General features: G+C 41.5%; 1 protein-coding gene across 1 annotated transcript in view; it reads left to right on the plus strand.

Moving 5' to 3' along the window:
- Nucleotides 1-11,512, plus strand: part of LOC143997557 (fibrocystin-L-like) — a 247,462-nt gene extending 235,950 nt beyond the window's left edge. Inside the window, exons 76-79 of the mRNA XM_077493224.1 lie at nucleotides 740-898; nucleotides 3,568-3,724; nucleotides 6,754-6,994; nucleotides 10,106-11,512. Of these exons, the coding sequence (XP_077349350.1) occupies nucleotides 740-898; nucleotides 3,568-3,724; nucleotides 6,754-6,977 (540 nt within the window). The 3' untranslated portion in view covers nucleotides 6,978-6,994; nucleotides 10,106-11,512. The remainder of the gene's footprint in view (nucleotides 1-739; nucleotides 899-3,567; nucleotides 3,725-6,753; nucleotides 6,995-10,105) is intronic.
- Nucleotides 11,513-14,848: the final 3,336 nt, after the last annotated feature.

The following is a 14,848-nucleotide window of genomic DNA, read 5'->3' on the forward strand; positions in this document are numbered from 1 at the left end:
CAATAGGACGCTTACCTGTCCTGGAATCCAGTGATGTCAGCACCACAGCTGATGTTTCCATTGCCATTGCGGGTAAGGGTACCTGGCAGTGTAGCCTTACGGCTTCACACTGGGGACCCTACTGTGCATGCGCGAGGCCTCGCTCCTCTCTTCTACTGACCCGGTGACAGAGAGAGGAGGAGGAGGGAACCCCGCGGTGATGTCACGGGCCGCAGCCCAGACGCCCGGAAGTGGGAACAGGATACCTGTTAAAGACAGGTATCCAGTCCCCCCTCGCCCCCAGAAGGTGCCAATTGTGGTACCGGAGGGGGAGAGGAGACAAATGAGCGGAAGTTGCACTTTTGGGTGGAACTTTGCTTTAAAGCCATACTTGCATTTTTTTTAAATACGTTTTGGCCAAAGTGGGAACAGGCTAGATCTTCATTCAGGTCTAGTTTTACATCTCTACCCATGGCTTCCTGTTCCCGGAAACAAGTGTCACCAGAAGATGATGTAAAGGGAAATCTTTGTATTAACAAAGTGAGGAAGGCTTGCCATCTATCCATTCTTTTATTACTGTCTGTATCCCTGTTGGGAAGATCTTCCTCACTACCTCGCCAACAACAGTTACTTTGTGTATAGAAGGTGTAGAGTAGTGGGAAATTTATTTTGTACATTAAATAAATATTAAGGCTGAGATGAATACATACAGGGCCAGATATGTACCGGTATACACAGTGACAAATGTTATGCATTTTAGGTGGCGGGGCAGCCTGTTGTCAGCAGGAACCAGTCATCATCATCCACTGGAAACTATCTGGCTACAGTATCCTCGCTGAAAGTAATCCGTGATCCTGTGGCTGGATTGCCGGGACAAGTGCTGTCACAACAACCATCTATAATGGCCGTAGACGCTAATGTAAGTTTCCTATAAGCTTTTTTGTAACAAATTTATTAATTTATTACAGGTATTTATATAGTGCTGTGCTGACAATTTACACAGGGTTGTAAAGGGTTGTCCATTCACATCAGACCCTGCCCTCAAGGAACTTAATGTCTAAGGTCCCACATGCATACATACCCTCTTTCCCCTAAAATAAGACCTAGCGTGATTGTCGACGATGGCTGCAATATAAGCCCTACCCCCCAAATAAGCCCTAGTTAAAGTCCTTCTATGTCTTATTCTCAGGGTAGGGCTTATTTTCGGGGAAAGAGGGTGGGGTTTATTTGGGGGGTAGGGCTTATATTGCAGCCATCACCGACACTCATGCTAGGTCTCATTTTAGGGGAAACAGGGTACATACTAGGGCAATGAAGGAGGGTGTTTTTTTTAATGTATAACTAGGGTTATCACCTTTTCTTCAAGCCAAACCCGAAAACATTTGCAGTACATGGCATATTTTTATTTTTTTGCAGTAAACACTATAGCCTAGGACCTAGGACACAATTGGGTGCCCCAAACAGAGCAGTAATGTGGCGTGCAGAGTGTGCCGTGGCAAACAGAGGGTGTGGCCAAATTGCTCTTTCTGACATCATTACCCTACCCTTCAGTGATGCCAAACCTGGCCCCAGACAGCCACCAACTGCTCCTGGATGGCAACAGATTTGTGTGTGATCGTCTCAGTTACTTGGTGAGCCACAGCCTGGTCTGAATAATGTGTCCAAGTTTTAGACGTGCTGAAACTCAGACACATGATAAAAAAAAAACAGAATGTCCGCGTGAATCCTGGACAGGTGGAAACCCTATGTATAACCCTAAGTCAGGGTTCATTATGTTTAACATTACTAAGCAGGGAGAACATGTAAGGCTAAAGAGCCTTACATGCTAATAAAAATTGGTGGTCATGTTTTTAAGTGTGTCTGTTACTTGCTTAAAAAGAAAGTAAGAAGCACTAAAAAAAATAAAAAAAATTGCTGCTCACCTTTTTAAGTGATATTAAAGTTTTCAGAGCTTACCTGCTCTGTGTAATGGTTCTGCACGGAGTAGTCACCGATCTTCTTCTTCTTTAGTCCCCGCCAGCTCCTCCAGCAGTGCACCTGGCTCCTCCTCTTCAGCAAGTGCCCCCTGTAGAAAACTTTCTATAGGGCACTCGTGCGGGCTTGCTCCCATGCTACCCTGTCTGCATCTATGGACACAGGCAAGGTAGCTTGGCCCTGCCCCCAGCTTGCTTGTCACAGGATTTGATTGACAGCAGCAGGAGCTAATGGCCCCTGCTGCTATCAATCTGCCCATTGAGGAGGGAGAGTGCGGAGAGAGACGCTGCTCTCAAGCACATTGCTGGATTGGGAATGGGCTCAGGTAAGTATAAGGGGGATGAGGGGGATCCCGTGACACATAAAGAGAATGCATTAAGGTAAAAAACCCTTAGACTTTAGAACCACTTTAAGGAATGCTATGTTATAGGTAACAAATATAAAATAGGTGTTATCTCAATTTGGCTGCAACAAGGGAAATACTCTGTAAGGTTATTTTTGAACCTTGATGTTGGGTTCACATATGAACCACATGCAGCTCACAGCAGTGTCTGGTGTGTCCTGGTTCACCGTTTCAGGTACGATTTCAGGCCAAATTCGGACCTAAAACTGACCAAAAGAGACACAGCGTTTTTGGGCAAAATGCACCGGACCTGGTGTGGAGATATGTGAACCAGCTCCATAGAGACCCGGTCCGAATCTCCTGCTATTGCGAATTGGCGGACAATGGTCTGTTGTCAGATTTTCCTATTGTGTGTACAATACAATACAACAAGTCCATCGCACAAAAGTCAAAAGTACAAAAACGCATGCTTGGAATCAATGCTCACCAAACACGACATTAGCAGAAGGTGTCCAAAGGGTGGCGTTCAAGAGCTGAAATTCCACGTAGTACGTCACTATGTTTGTGTTTGTTGGACGACAATTGTGTACGGTTTGTATGCAAGACAAGTTTCTGGCACACGCCCTCCAGACAAAAGTCTGGCGCTTTGTCTGCCAACAATCCGATCATGTGTACGAGGCTTTAGTGTGTGTTTGGATTCCTAATATGTTTTGTGTAAAGGGGGTTTGCATATATTAATCCTTACCATAATTATGTGTACAATATATTGTGCAGATGTGATATTCGTATGTATAGGTTTATTATGTTGTAGTATTGCCTTTTTATCTTTTTACTTTATTAAAACAAGGCAAGATATGAAATATGGTTTAAGTAAGTTAGTGTGTTTAGTTGAAAGAAGTCTTTAGACTTATTTGACTCATACTAGCTAGGATTTTTTATTGTGCATCACCAATCTTGTGATTGGGGCACCCCTGCCAGACATTTTACTGGTGACCTCATTTTTACCTGCAACAGACCATCATGATCGGCACTCCGCCTTCCTTGTGAATGAGCATTGCAGCACATGGATGTAGTCACCACTCATGTAATAATTTCCCTCTCCCTGCCAATCAATGCTGCTCTACAAGGGATTACAGATTTATAAACATGTTAAGAAACGTATGCTAGTTCAGTGTAAAATAAATCAATTTTTTTTTTTTATAATTGGAGTAAATATATTTTGATTTCCACTTTGAGCTCAGATTTAACTCTCAGTTCTGTTTTCTTTGTAGGGAAATTGTGTTTCTGTGAGCAGCAGTTCATTGTCACTAACAGCAAGACTGAAATATGCAAATAACACCTACGCCAGCGATGCACTGGCTGGGAACACTACCATATTGTTTGACAGCTGCTGGGCCAACTACACCGACCTTGTTCTCAAACTACCAGGTAGGAGCAAAATTTCATATCTCTGCTTCTATGTGCATCTAAAGGGCATGTAAGTGATTCTAAAGCAAGCCATACATGGTCAAATTTCGAACACATTTTTTTTTTTCAAAATCAGAAAGTTTTTTTTATCGTGATCCGATGGTGCCACCATTGATTTCCGAAAATCGGCCAACCAAGCCTTCAATTTCACCTCATGTTGCTACAGAAAATAATTTTCATGGCCGGGAATCTTCTTTTCTCTCTGTAAATTTTCTTTTCTTGCACATGCGCATTTTTTTTTTCTTATTACATTTCTCGCACAATTCTCCCATCATTGATTAGAAAATCGTTCATTTTTCAATTCCTCAAATTTGATTGCTGCACGAAAATTGCCTGTTACTGCAGCCCACTAATGGGGCGAAATTCGTACGAAAATTCTTAAGTGCGATTTTCGAATAGCCGTGTATGGCCGGCATAAAGCAGCCCTGCCGTAAAATAAACTGATTGGCTGCAGGCGCTGTTCATCAGACAATTTTCAGCTGGGCTCGCTCAACAAAAAATATGATTGAGTAATTTAATTTTGTCGAGCTGACATAGCCACCCAATATGAGAGTTTCACCAAATTCCTTTCAATCGGCTGACATTCTAAGGCCCCATTCACATGGGGTAAACTGAACCATACATCATTGCAAAGGGCTGTGTTCGCCCATACAATTAGACTGCGTTCTGATCCGTGCATGGGAAATGTACACTCTGGGATGTGTTTGGAGATTTATGCAGCTTCGTAAAGCCAGCTGCCGGTTATTGATGTCAACAGGCCGCTTGAACCACTTGTTCCAATCCTGTGCAATCCAATGAGGGTGAAGATGGCCCTTTGCATGGGTGCACAGATTGTACACATGTGAATACATTTGAATAAGACCAAAGGGTTTTTGGCCTTAAAACTGCTCTGTTGAAGAAAACGTTCAACACTTTGAACCAATTGCTGCTCTTAGTAATTAAAGCAGAACTATATTCAACTTCTATCCAGCACTGCGGTACCCTGGACCTCCCCGCTGGCCACAATAATCTTCTGCTGAATTTACTTCTGGGTAGCAATCTTCAGTCCTTTTCATTGGCATACATGGGAGTTCAATCATCTTAACATTGTCCAAAACTTTAATGCATAAGAGACATAGGGGTTGATTTACTAAAGTCAAATCCACTTTGCACTACAAGTGCACTTGGGAGTGCAGTCGTTTTGGATCTAAGGGGTAGTTCTGCAATGAGGGGAAGCTCTGCTGATTTTATCATCCAATCATGTGCAAGCAAAAATGCTGTTTTTTTATTTCCCTTGCATGTCCCCCTCAGATCTACAGCGACTGCACTTGTAGTGCAAAGTGGAGTTGCCTTTATTAAATAAACCCTACAGTATGATGACTAAAAATCCTGCCTGTATACCAAATGTATTTTTTTTTTGCTTGTGAAAGTTCCACTTTAATCTTTACTAAATCTCACTATTAAAAATATCCTGTGTAGCACAAAACCAATATGACTACCAACAAGTCGTTAAACCTTTCCATAGCCTTCATATTGCACCTGTAATGACTACTATTATTTTTGCATCAAAGTTTTTCCGACACTTTTCCTTCATTTCCACCTGCTGTGTCATGTTAATAACTATTAACACCTATTGCATGGTATGTTTAAAATAGAAATCCACCTAAAATTTGGGTACAGTAAGGATAGAAAGTCTTTTAGAGCCAGTTCACAACTCAATCCGCAGTCTTGGGGCGATTCAGTTAGGTACAATTTTTCAGCCCACAGCAAATCACACATCCAGTGTGTTTTGAACATGGCATGGGAAAAGCGAATGGAACATGCCTTTCCTGAAACACAAGCCTTTCCCAAAAACCCTTAAGATTTTTTTCACCGATAAAGAGATCCCCTACTATCTTGAGGTTCATTGTCTTCAGAAAAGTTAAGTGGAAACCTTTCAATGGTGTGTCTCTGAGACAGCAAGTAAAGGGAAATGTTTTTCTGTGGGGACAGGAATAAAAAAAACATAAAAGAGTTGCAAACCCTTTCCAAGTAAAAAAAAAAAAAGCTGCCAGATAGGATTGTTTAGATAGAAGAGACTCTACTGGTCTCTTCTGCAAAAAACTGCATCTCCCTGCCTGTCAGCTTTAATGTACAGCTGTGCAGCTCAGTATAAATGTACGGCACCACTATGTGCCATGATGATGTGACTCCTATGCGCATGCACTGGATTGACATCATCACAGCCTAGTCAATCAAGAGGTTGAACAGTCCAAACCTGGGTGGAAGACCATGAGAAGATGCTCACACACATGACCAGTGGGAGAGCTGACAGTACAGCACTGGAGGGGATCGCTTGCCAGGTAAATGTGCCACAATGTTTTAATACGCTATGCATACAAACAGTTCTTGGGGGGCCCATTAAAAAACAATGCAGAGTGTAATTCTGCTTTAAATTGGAAGTCCATTTTTTAAATATGTTAACTAGCATGGTACAAAAATAGCTTTTGCTGTGATACTTATTGTTAATCCTGAGCGGTCTTTTTTCTTTGCCACTTGATGCTGCCAGTCTCCTGGGCTGATTGACAGCCAGCATCATGCAATTCACTACCTGTAGGCCCAATCTGTCATGGACCTCCTCCAGGGAGGTATGTCATAGTGCAGGCTGGGCTCACAGTACTCCCGGACTGAGCAGCACTGACACACCATTATCACTCAGTCCAAGAGGAAGGACTGTCCACTGTTGATGAAGAAGAGGAAGGACCTGTGACCTCACCAGACCAGCCTGAAGACTGTAGGGAAATGAAAGATATGTGTAGGGTTGTTTTTTTTTTTTTTGTGTTTATACTGGTGAATGGCTTCAGGCAGGGGGGATTAACAAAAATTTGACTTCAGCAGCTATGAGACATTAAGCATTTTGTCTCCACATAATTGGACACTGCATGTCTAGTGCATTGTCTTTATGTATTTTATGTATTTTGTTTATAGAGTCGTTTTGTATGTCTAATAATCTTTTCTCCATTCCACTACAGGTAAGGGATTCTCACTGGAATTCGAACTGAACAATGTCTTCACTCAGACCAGGTCATTCGATGCCAAAACCTTAAATTCAACAACTGCTCCTCAAACAACTGCTCCATCAGACCCAGGAAATGATGATGGAGACTCAGCCGTGTCCATCTACAGTCCCTTCCATAAGCTGCTGGTACTGGTGGTCACACTAATTACCATAAATCTGTTTATGGGCAGTCTTTAAGACATATTGAATCACTGGTGAGTTACATTTCTATCATTAGTGTCAGAGCCTACAATGCAAAAAATTATAGGTTAAATATATTTATATATCATTGACATGTAACAATCAAAATTCTCTAATACTGTATTACTATGTAAAAACGAACACAGCTGAAACCTCTTGTATCAATAACAATGCAAAGTTATCACCGGGTATTAAGTGCAAGCACCTAGAGAGGATTGTATGTACCTTCAAGAGATGGTGAGGCCCCCAGAATATAGCGCACTTTTATCTGCAAGCTTTGGCACTTCCTTTCAGTAGCAGTCTACATTCTTCCACCTTCTTGTTGGTCAACAAGAATGGAAGTAGGAGGTGGTGGCCTAAGAGTCCTTTCACATGTGCATCATCGGTTCAGTCAAGTTTTTAGCTAAGAAAAAACAGAATACTGATTCCACCATGATCTTGTAGACTGTGAAGATACATTTTGTGGAGTTCCACCCAAAAATGGACCTTCCATTTTAAGTGAAGGTGACCCCCTGACTTGCCACATTTGGCATGTCATTTTTTTGGGGGAGGAGCGGGTACCCTGTTTTTATTTGCACCCAGCTCCCACTTCCTCCGTGGCGCTGGAAGGAAGTTCAACTCTCCCCGCTCCCTCCCTGCAATCTTCTGGGACACGTCGCAGGTCCCAGAAGATTGCCCGGGCATTCACAGGGCGCAGCGAAGTGTGCGTCTAGCTGTGAGGGCACAGCAGGACGCCCACAGTTACAATGCTGGCGCTTCGGAGAGGAGGGGGAGATGAGCAAAGCTTACTGCACCTGCATCGCTGGACTGTGGGACAGGTGAGTGTCTGATTATTAAAAGTCAGCGGCTACATTTTTTGTAACTGCTGACTTTTAAATGGTTGCAACTCCTGCCATTTAATACTGTACTGTGTAACTGCACTGGCTGCCCCTGAAAACACAGTGAAATCAAACAATGGAGAGTGTCCTAGCCAATAACATATTTGAAAACAAGTCACACACATTTGTGTATATGGAACCATGGACTGTATTTTGTTAATTTTTGAGGAAATTTTTCCCCTTAGGGCTAGTTTACACTTGCTTGAAAACATGACACACTTTGTTAAAGCTCTCTGAACACCAATCAAAGCTCCTGTCACTAAATAAAATGGTTATCTTACAGTCCTGTTTACACCTTGCATTTGCCTTGCTTTGCTAAGACTTTGCTTCAAAAATTATACCTCATGTAGCTTTAGTGGTGCTTCAAAGCATCTTCAAAGCCCCCATAGAAGTCTATGGCAAAGCTTGCTTGAAGCACCTAAAGCTTTTGAGAGGCTTTAATTCAGCTCTAGCTTCGCTTTGTTTTGGAGAAATTGCAGTTATGAGATATCCACACACACAGGTCACCCGCCAAGCTTCAACAAAGCTTCAAAAGAGCATCACTGAAGCTTCATCGAAGCATCAAAAACACATCATAAAAGCATTAAGCGGTAGGCGCTTTAATGTGCGTTGAAGCGCTCAAGCCAAATCAACTGTAAATTAGCCCTTAGTGAGTGTCTTCTGTTTCTATAATCAATATTGCTGACACTGACAAGTTTAGCAACGGGACTGTCTTTGTAATTCAAATTGTATTTTCTCTTATCATTCAATGGGGGGCACAACAGACATTCTATCTATATTAGATGTGTATTTGTCACAGCCAAACTGGATAGTGGTGCTATCTGAACATTGAAGAGGGTGTGAACCCTTAAATGGTTATAAACCTTTGAAATTGAAAATGAATTCTATCCTCATAGAAAGTGTACTTGCCTCAACCCATAACACATAGTGTGGATCCTAGTCACTCTCCCCTTCCCCTGGAGTCTATGTGTAACTTCTGGCAGATTTTCTTGACACCAGACAATCCATTGTAAAGGCTCCCTTCTAGCACACAGTAGATGATTTACAGTTAGGCTGTGTACGGGGGGGTGTATGTAGAGGGGGGTGTCCGTTTCCCCCGCTTAGGTCTCTGCTGTGGAGTGTGGGATGTCAGATCCCCTGCCTCCTGGAAGCTGAAAAATACCATCTGCCCTGTGTATTTTAGAGGGCTCTGCAGGGTGAAGAGGTGCAACTAAAGAGGTACACTTTATGTGGGAGAGTTGGCTATATCATTTTTTATCATCTTAGGCTTGTCATTTCAGCAGGCTTGTGTAAAGGTTTATTACCACCTTAAAATTGCTAAGGCGCAGTGTAAGCTCATGTATATGAACTTTACTGGTGGGTTTACCTGTTTGTGGCAAAATCAGTGGGAGCCCTGGGCGTGTCGATTGCCACATCACCTACCACCAGATGCAACATGTCACTTTCTGTAGTCTGTCACCTGATGTAGCATGTCACTTGCCACTATCACCTGTCACCAGATGCAGCGTATCACTTCACTGGTTAGGCAGGGACCCTGTGGCAAGAGACCGGGGGCTATGGGCCCCATATTAGGGGCTATAGTCCCAATAGCCACTCCCTAGTGACACCACTGCTGAAGAGTGAGACACAATCAACAACCATATAAAAAAACAGGGATGGGCAACAGGCCAGGGCACACAGTAAACAAGCGTAGTCAGATAGAAGCTGAAGCATGGACTGGAAATTAACCTATTGCTTCAGCAATGGGTGTTAGTCAACTTCACTATTTAGCTGTCCTTAGACTAACAAGCCAGATAGGGACTGGCCATGTAGGTGCTATATCAACAAGCAGGTGAAATCCAGCAATGCTTATAGCTCCCAGTCCTGGAACAAAGCAAATCGTAGCAAGATGGCGAGAGCCCATGGCAGTAGAACCGCAAGTAGCAAATCAGCTTTTCTGCTGATCTGTGACAACTTTAAAGAGTTTGAACATGGATGTATGATAAAGAATTTCTCCATCCCTATAGGTCAAACACCACCTCTGAGCATTGGTTCCTCAGCTTTCTGTCTCTAGGATATAGACACAGAGTACCCCTGAACAACACTACTAGCGTTCTTTGCTTTATTTTTCAATTAAATTACCTTTCAATTTTTACTAAAGCAAGAAGCATGAAGAATGAAAACCTTCCTCAATGCATCTCACAGATTTTATCTGCTTTTTCAATAGCTTAAATTTGGTTATAATTTATTGTTTTCTGTATTTTCTAGATCAGTTTGATCATCGAGGACAATGAAAGCAGCTAAATAATTTCAGAAGAAATGTTTCCATGTGTTTTAACCACTTACCCACTGGGCACTTAAACCCCTTCCTAACCAGACCAATTTTCAGCTTTCAGTGCTCTCACATTTTGAATGTCAATTACTCAGTCATGCAACACTGTATCCATATGAAATGTCTGTCCTTTTTTTTACACAAATAGAACTTTCTTTTGGTGGCATTTAATCACTACTGAGTTTTTTATTTTTTGCTCTATAATTGAAAAAAGACAGAAAATTTTGTAAATAAATGAATTTCTCTTTGTTTCTGTTATAAAATTTTGCAAATTAGTAAATTTTATTCATACATTTTGGCCAAAATTTATACTGGTACATATCTTTGGTAAAAATAACCCAAAATTTGTGTATAATATATTATAGTTAGAGTCTACAAGCTATGGTGCCAATCTCTGAAAATCGATTACGCCTGATCACTTTTTCACAGCCTGGCCACATACAGAGGCCCAACATGCAGGGAGCACCATCAGGCATTGTAGGGACATAAATTACACATTTCATTTCTTGGTTACCTCTTACAATTTTGAAGATCCTGGAGCACCAGGACAATGGAAACACCCAAAAAATGACCCCATTTTGGAAAGTAAACACCCCAATATATATTCTATGATGCATAATGAGTCTTTTGAACATGTCATTTTTTCCCCACAAGTTTCTGGCAAATATGGAAATAAAATAAAACCCCTTTTTTTTTTACACAAAGTTGTCCATTTATACAATATTTCTCACACACAGTATGTACATATCAAAAATTATACCCCAAAATATATTCTGCTACTCCTTCTGAGTATGGCAATACCACATGTATGAGCATCAGCATTTTCAATATTTACTGTGTGCTGTAAAAACATTTAACATAAATCATCTGTATATTTAAAATTCAAAAGAAAAATCAGCCTAATGCATAGAAAATTCCTTTGTACAAACATTATTCCCAATTGCATTATTAATCATATAGTATATGCACAGCAAACTGCATCTTGAAAGTAAATGTAACAATAAACAAGGTTACAACTGCTATTGACTGGCATTCCTATGTAAAAGTGTTAAGCTTATTTAAAGGATAAGTTCACTCCTTTAGTAACAGGTTACAACTGTATTTAGTGTATAACATTTTCCCATGCCTGGCAAAATGACCCTGTCTCTGCAAAGGACCCCTTCCCAGCTGTGTGCATTTAAACACTCCCATTGCAATATATTGTAAATCTACAAAGATGTGTATCCTGCCATTCTGTCCTGTTCTGATTGTTTCTTGTTTGTGTCTCACTTTGCATAGTGAGTTAATAAAAATGTATGTATAGAAGACACAAAAATTACCCTATAAAACATTCATAAACACAAGCAATTTTCAGCAAGATTTCATATGCATAAATGTGAAAGGGACCTAAAAATGATCAGCCTATATAAGCTCAGGCAACTGTTCTCAAATCAATAAAATAAATACATGTAATCAGTGGCAATGGGCTATCGGGCTCCATTCACACCTAAATGTATTGGGAACTCGCGTTCCTGCCCGTTTTTTTTTTTTTTCACACTTCTTTTGATCATTTGCACAACAAACGTCCCAAAGAAGATCCAGAACCTTTTTTCGAGTGGAACATGGTGCGTTTTTTCACTGCATGTTTTGGTGCATTTTTATTGTGTTTGCAGCGTAACAAAATACGTGGAAAAATGCATGTCTGCTACCCACACTTAACAGTTAATGGTTTACAGCACATTACCAAAACACATAGCAAAATATGTGTTTTCTGTGCACTTTGGCACAAGTTCCAAAAAACGGCAGGTGTGAATGGAGTCTCAGTCTCTATACTATAAAAAAAATAACATATTCACCCTGGGCATTACCATTTTAAATATCTGCAGTGGAAAATTGTGGCAAAGGGGTCCATATTCTAATAAGGCACCTCATCCCAAGATTAAATTGGTAAACAGATAGAGCATTTTGGGATAGGAGGGATTATTGCGGTGCCTGTCATTCAAACCAATAACCAAATGTTTGTTAAAAAAATAAATATATAGACATTTTTATTACAACGTGATAACCATGTTTTACATTCAAGATACAATGAGACACAAAACGAAACAAAATAAATAAAATACAGTAAGGAAAGCACACATATTATAAATTGAATAGGGCCGAAGATGCTGGCAGCCTTGAAGGTGCTGTATGGTCAGATCATCCCAACATGTTTCACCATTACAATGGCTTCTTCAGGGGAACTAGAACTTGACTGGTAAAAAGACGAAAAAAGGCTATAAAAATAACAGACAAAATATTAGTGGATTTGGGTTAAGTGCTGCATGGCTATTATATAGAAAAAACAATCAGGTGGAATTAATCAAAACAGTCTTGTCCCAATTTTCTCTGTCTCCCAATTATTCATCCTGCTGTATCAACATCCTTCACTTTTTAAAATGAGTAACAATATAATATAATATTATACTAATACTATACTAATATTATACTAATATATAATGTAGAATTAACATTAAAAAATGAATTATATAAAAAATAACTGTTTATAGCAGGCAAAGCCAGACATTATAATATACAGGGAGTCATTTTATAAAGATCCACATGCTAATTAGTGCTAAAATGCCCCAATCGCAGTAATTAGCACTAAAATGGAATTTACTATAGCACTGGTGCAAAAATACTCCCAAAATCGAATTTACTATAGCTCTCAGAAAACAGATAGCGCCCATGCCCTTATTCTTGTTAGGACCTGGAGAATTGCACTTGGAATAATGTTTATAGCATGATATGATCGCCTAAATGGTGTGAAAAAGTGATTTCTACACTGAAATATCTTTAAAAGTCTGAGAAGAGATAAATTCCCCGTATCTTTACAACTAAGTGTCAGCATCACTGAGCATGCTCAGACATGCAAACGACTCTAATTTTAACTCCCATGCTTATTTTTACCAAGAGTAATAGTAAATACCAGAATGAGCATTGGGTTAAGGAGTGTTTTTTGGCAGTGAAAACTCTGCGTTTCACCCCCTGAAGTTAGGGATAATCAGCCCGAAACATCTGTACAAGTGACGGCTACATCATCCCCCTTGGCCCATAACAACTTCCGGGACAGTGTCTCAAAAATGCCATCGTCCCCCGTATCTGACAAAGACTCTAACTCTGAGTCCCGGTACTCCTCTGCCGGTAAATAATTCACCAAAGTTTTACTTACAGTCTGAGTTTTTCCCGAAGCAACCTTCTTCCACTGATTAGGTCCAGCCGGACTCGGTAGAGGTCTTCCGTTGCAATTTCGGGAAGATTTTGTACGCCCCACTTTTTCCAAAGAAGGCATGGTAGCTTCAGTAACAGTGGTAGAAGCAGTGTCCATTTGCTCCAAAGTGGCCTCTCCAGCAGTGGCAGTTGTGGAAGTAGCGGTATCTCTCTCAGGGGTGTCAGCAACAACAGGTATCACCGCTGTGGAAGGCCTCACTGACGGAGCAAAGATAGCCGACGCCTCGGTCGTCACGCACGTGGCCCAGTCCATGTGGTAGGCCCTTGGTAACGCGATTGACTGCTCGACTTTAAAGAAGTATTCCCCACAGGCAGGACAGCGGACAAATGGCCGGGGTATACGAACAGTCATTCACACTTTCCGCATAGCATTCCCAGGGCCTCAACATCTCCAGATGCATACAGGATGAACCCTTGAGGGGCCAGGCGAATCCCTGTATAGGTCAAACTAGCTCCCAGGAGTCTCACACCCATCAGACGTTCTCCTGACAGCATACGGGGTGCCATGCTGGGTGGCATTCCCAAAGCTCGAAACATTTTCGTGTTAAAAGTCTCTTTACTCCGCGTCCAAACAAAGCAACCTGCTCTTTCCTCTCCTGCAACACACTCACGCGGTGCCTTGTGCAGGGAAACGAAACAGGCTAGACTCCTTCCACTGGTTCCTTCGGCTGCGCAACTCGTGGACTTTTTCCAGACTCCTCCCATGCTTATGCACCATCAGTGGAAGTCCATCATCTCACAAGATGGCGTAGTAAAAAGACAAAACCCTCTGTCCGGTATTCACCACGTGTACAGTTCTTTCGAGGGGTAACGGTAAATCCCGGACTGCGAGCCCCCACATGTAGCACTAACCCCCGAAGGAGCTGCTGGTTTGATTGGGCTTACCATTACCTTCTTCTCCTCAATTTGTGTCTAGGGGTTTCCTGTGGTAGATGGTCCAGTAACTTTAGAGACTGACGACAGATCTGCATAAAGGGATTTTTATTTGCAAAAACGTAGACAACGGACAGTCTCTTAAAATTGGATCAGAGGGTTAGGAAGAAAGTTCAGGTACTCTTAGTGTCAAAGTCAATAATAAAGGACTCGCTTACTTTGACTAAATCCAGAGAATAGCCATTCACAACTGGATATTAACTCAAGTTGGATAGTCCCTCTCTCACAAGGCCTAGCAGCCAACAAGGTGCTTAACTCAGGTACAAGTCTCTGCAACAGACGTTGTTTTAGAATATACAGGAATAAGTCTCTGCCACAGACGTTGTTGAAGAACATTCAGGAAAATAAAACTTGTAGAACACTCGTGTGATACCTGGATCTTTCAGCCAGCTTAACGATACCCATGAGACTGGATTCACTTAGGTACTTCAGCCCCTCCAGACTCTTGCTAAGAAGCCAACCCGTACGTGGTCTTCTTCTGAAGAGTCCTCCCCTGG

The sequence above is a fragment of the Lithobates pipiens genome, unplaced genomic scaffold, assembly GCF_037356315.1.
Source record: "Lithobates pipiens isolate NorthernLeopardFrog02 unplaced genomic scaffold, aLitPip1_a1.2 Scaffold_19, whole genome shotgun sequence".
NCBI classification, from domain to species: domain Eukaryota; kingdom Metazoa; phylum Chordata; class Amphibia; order Anura; family Ranidae; genus Lithobates; species Lithobates pipiens.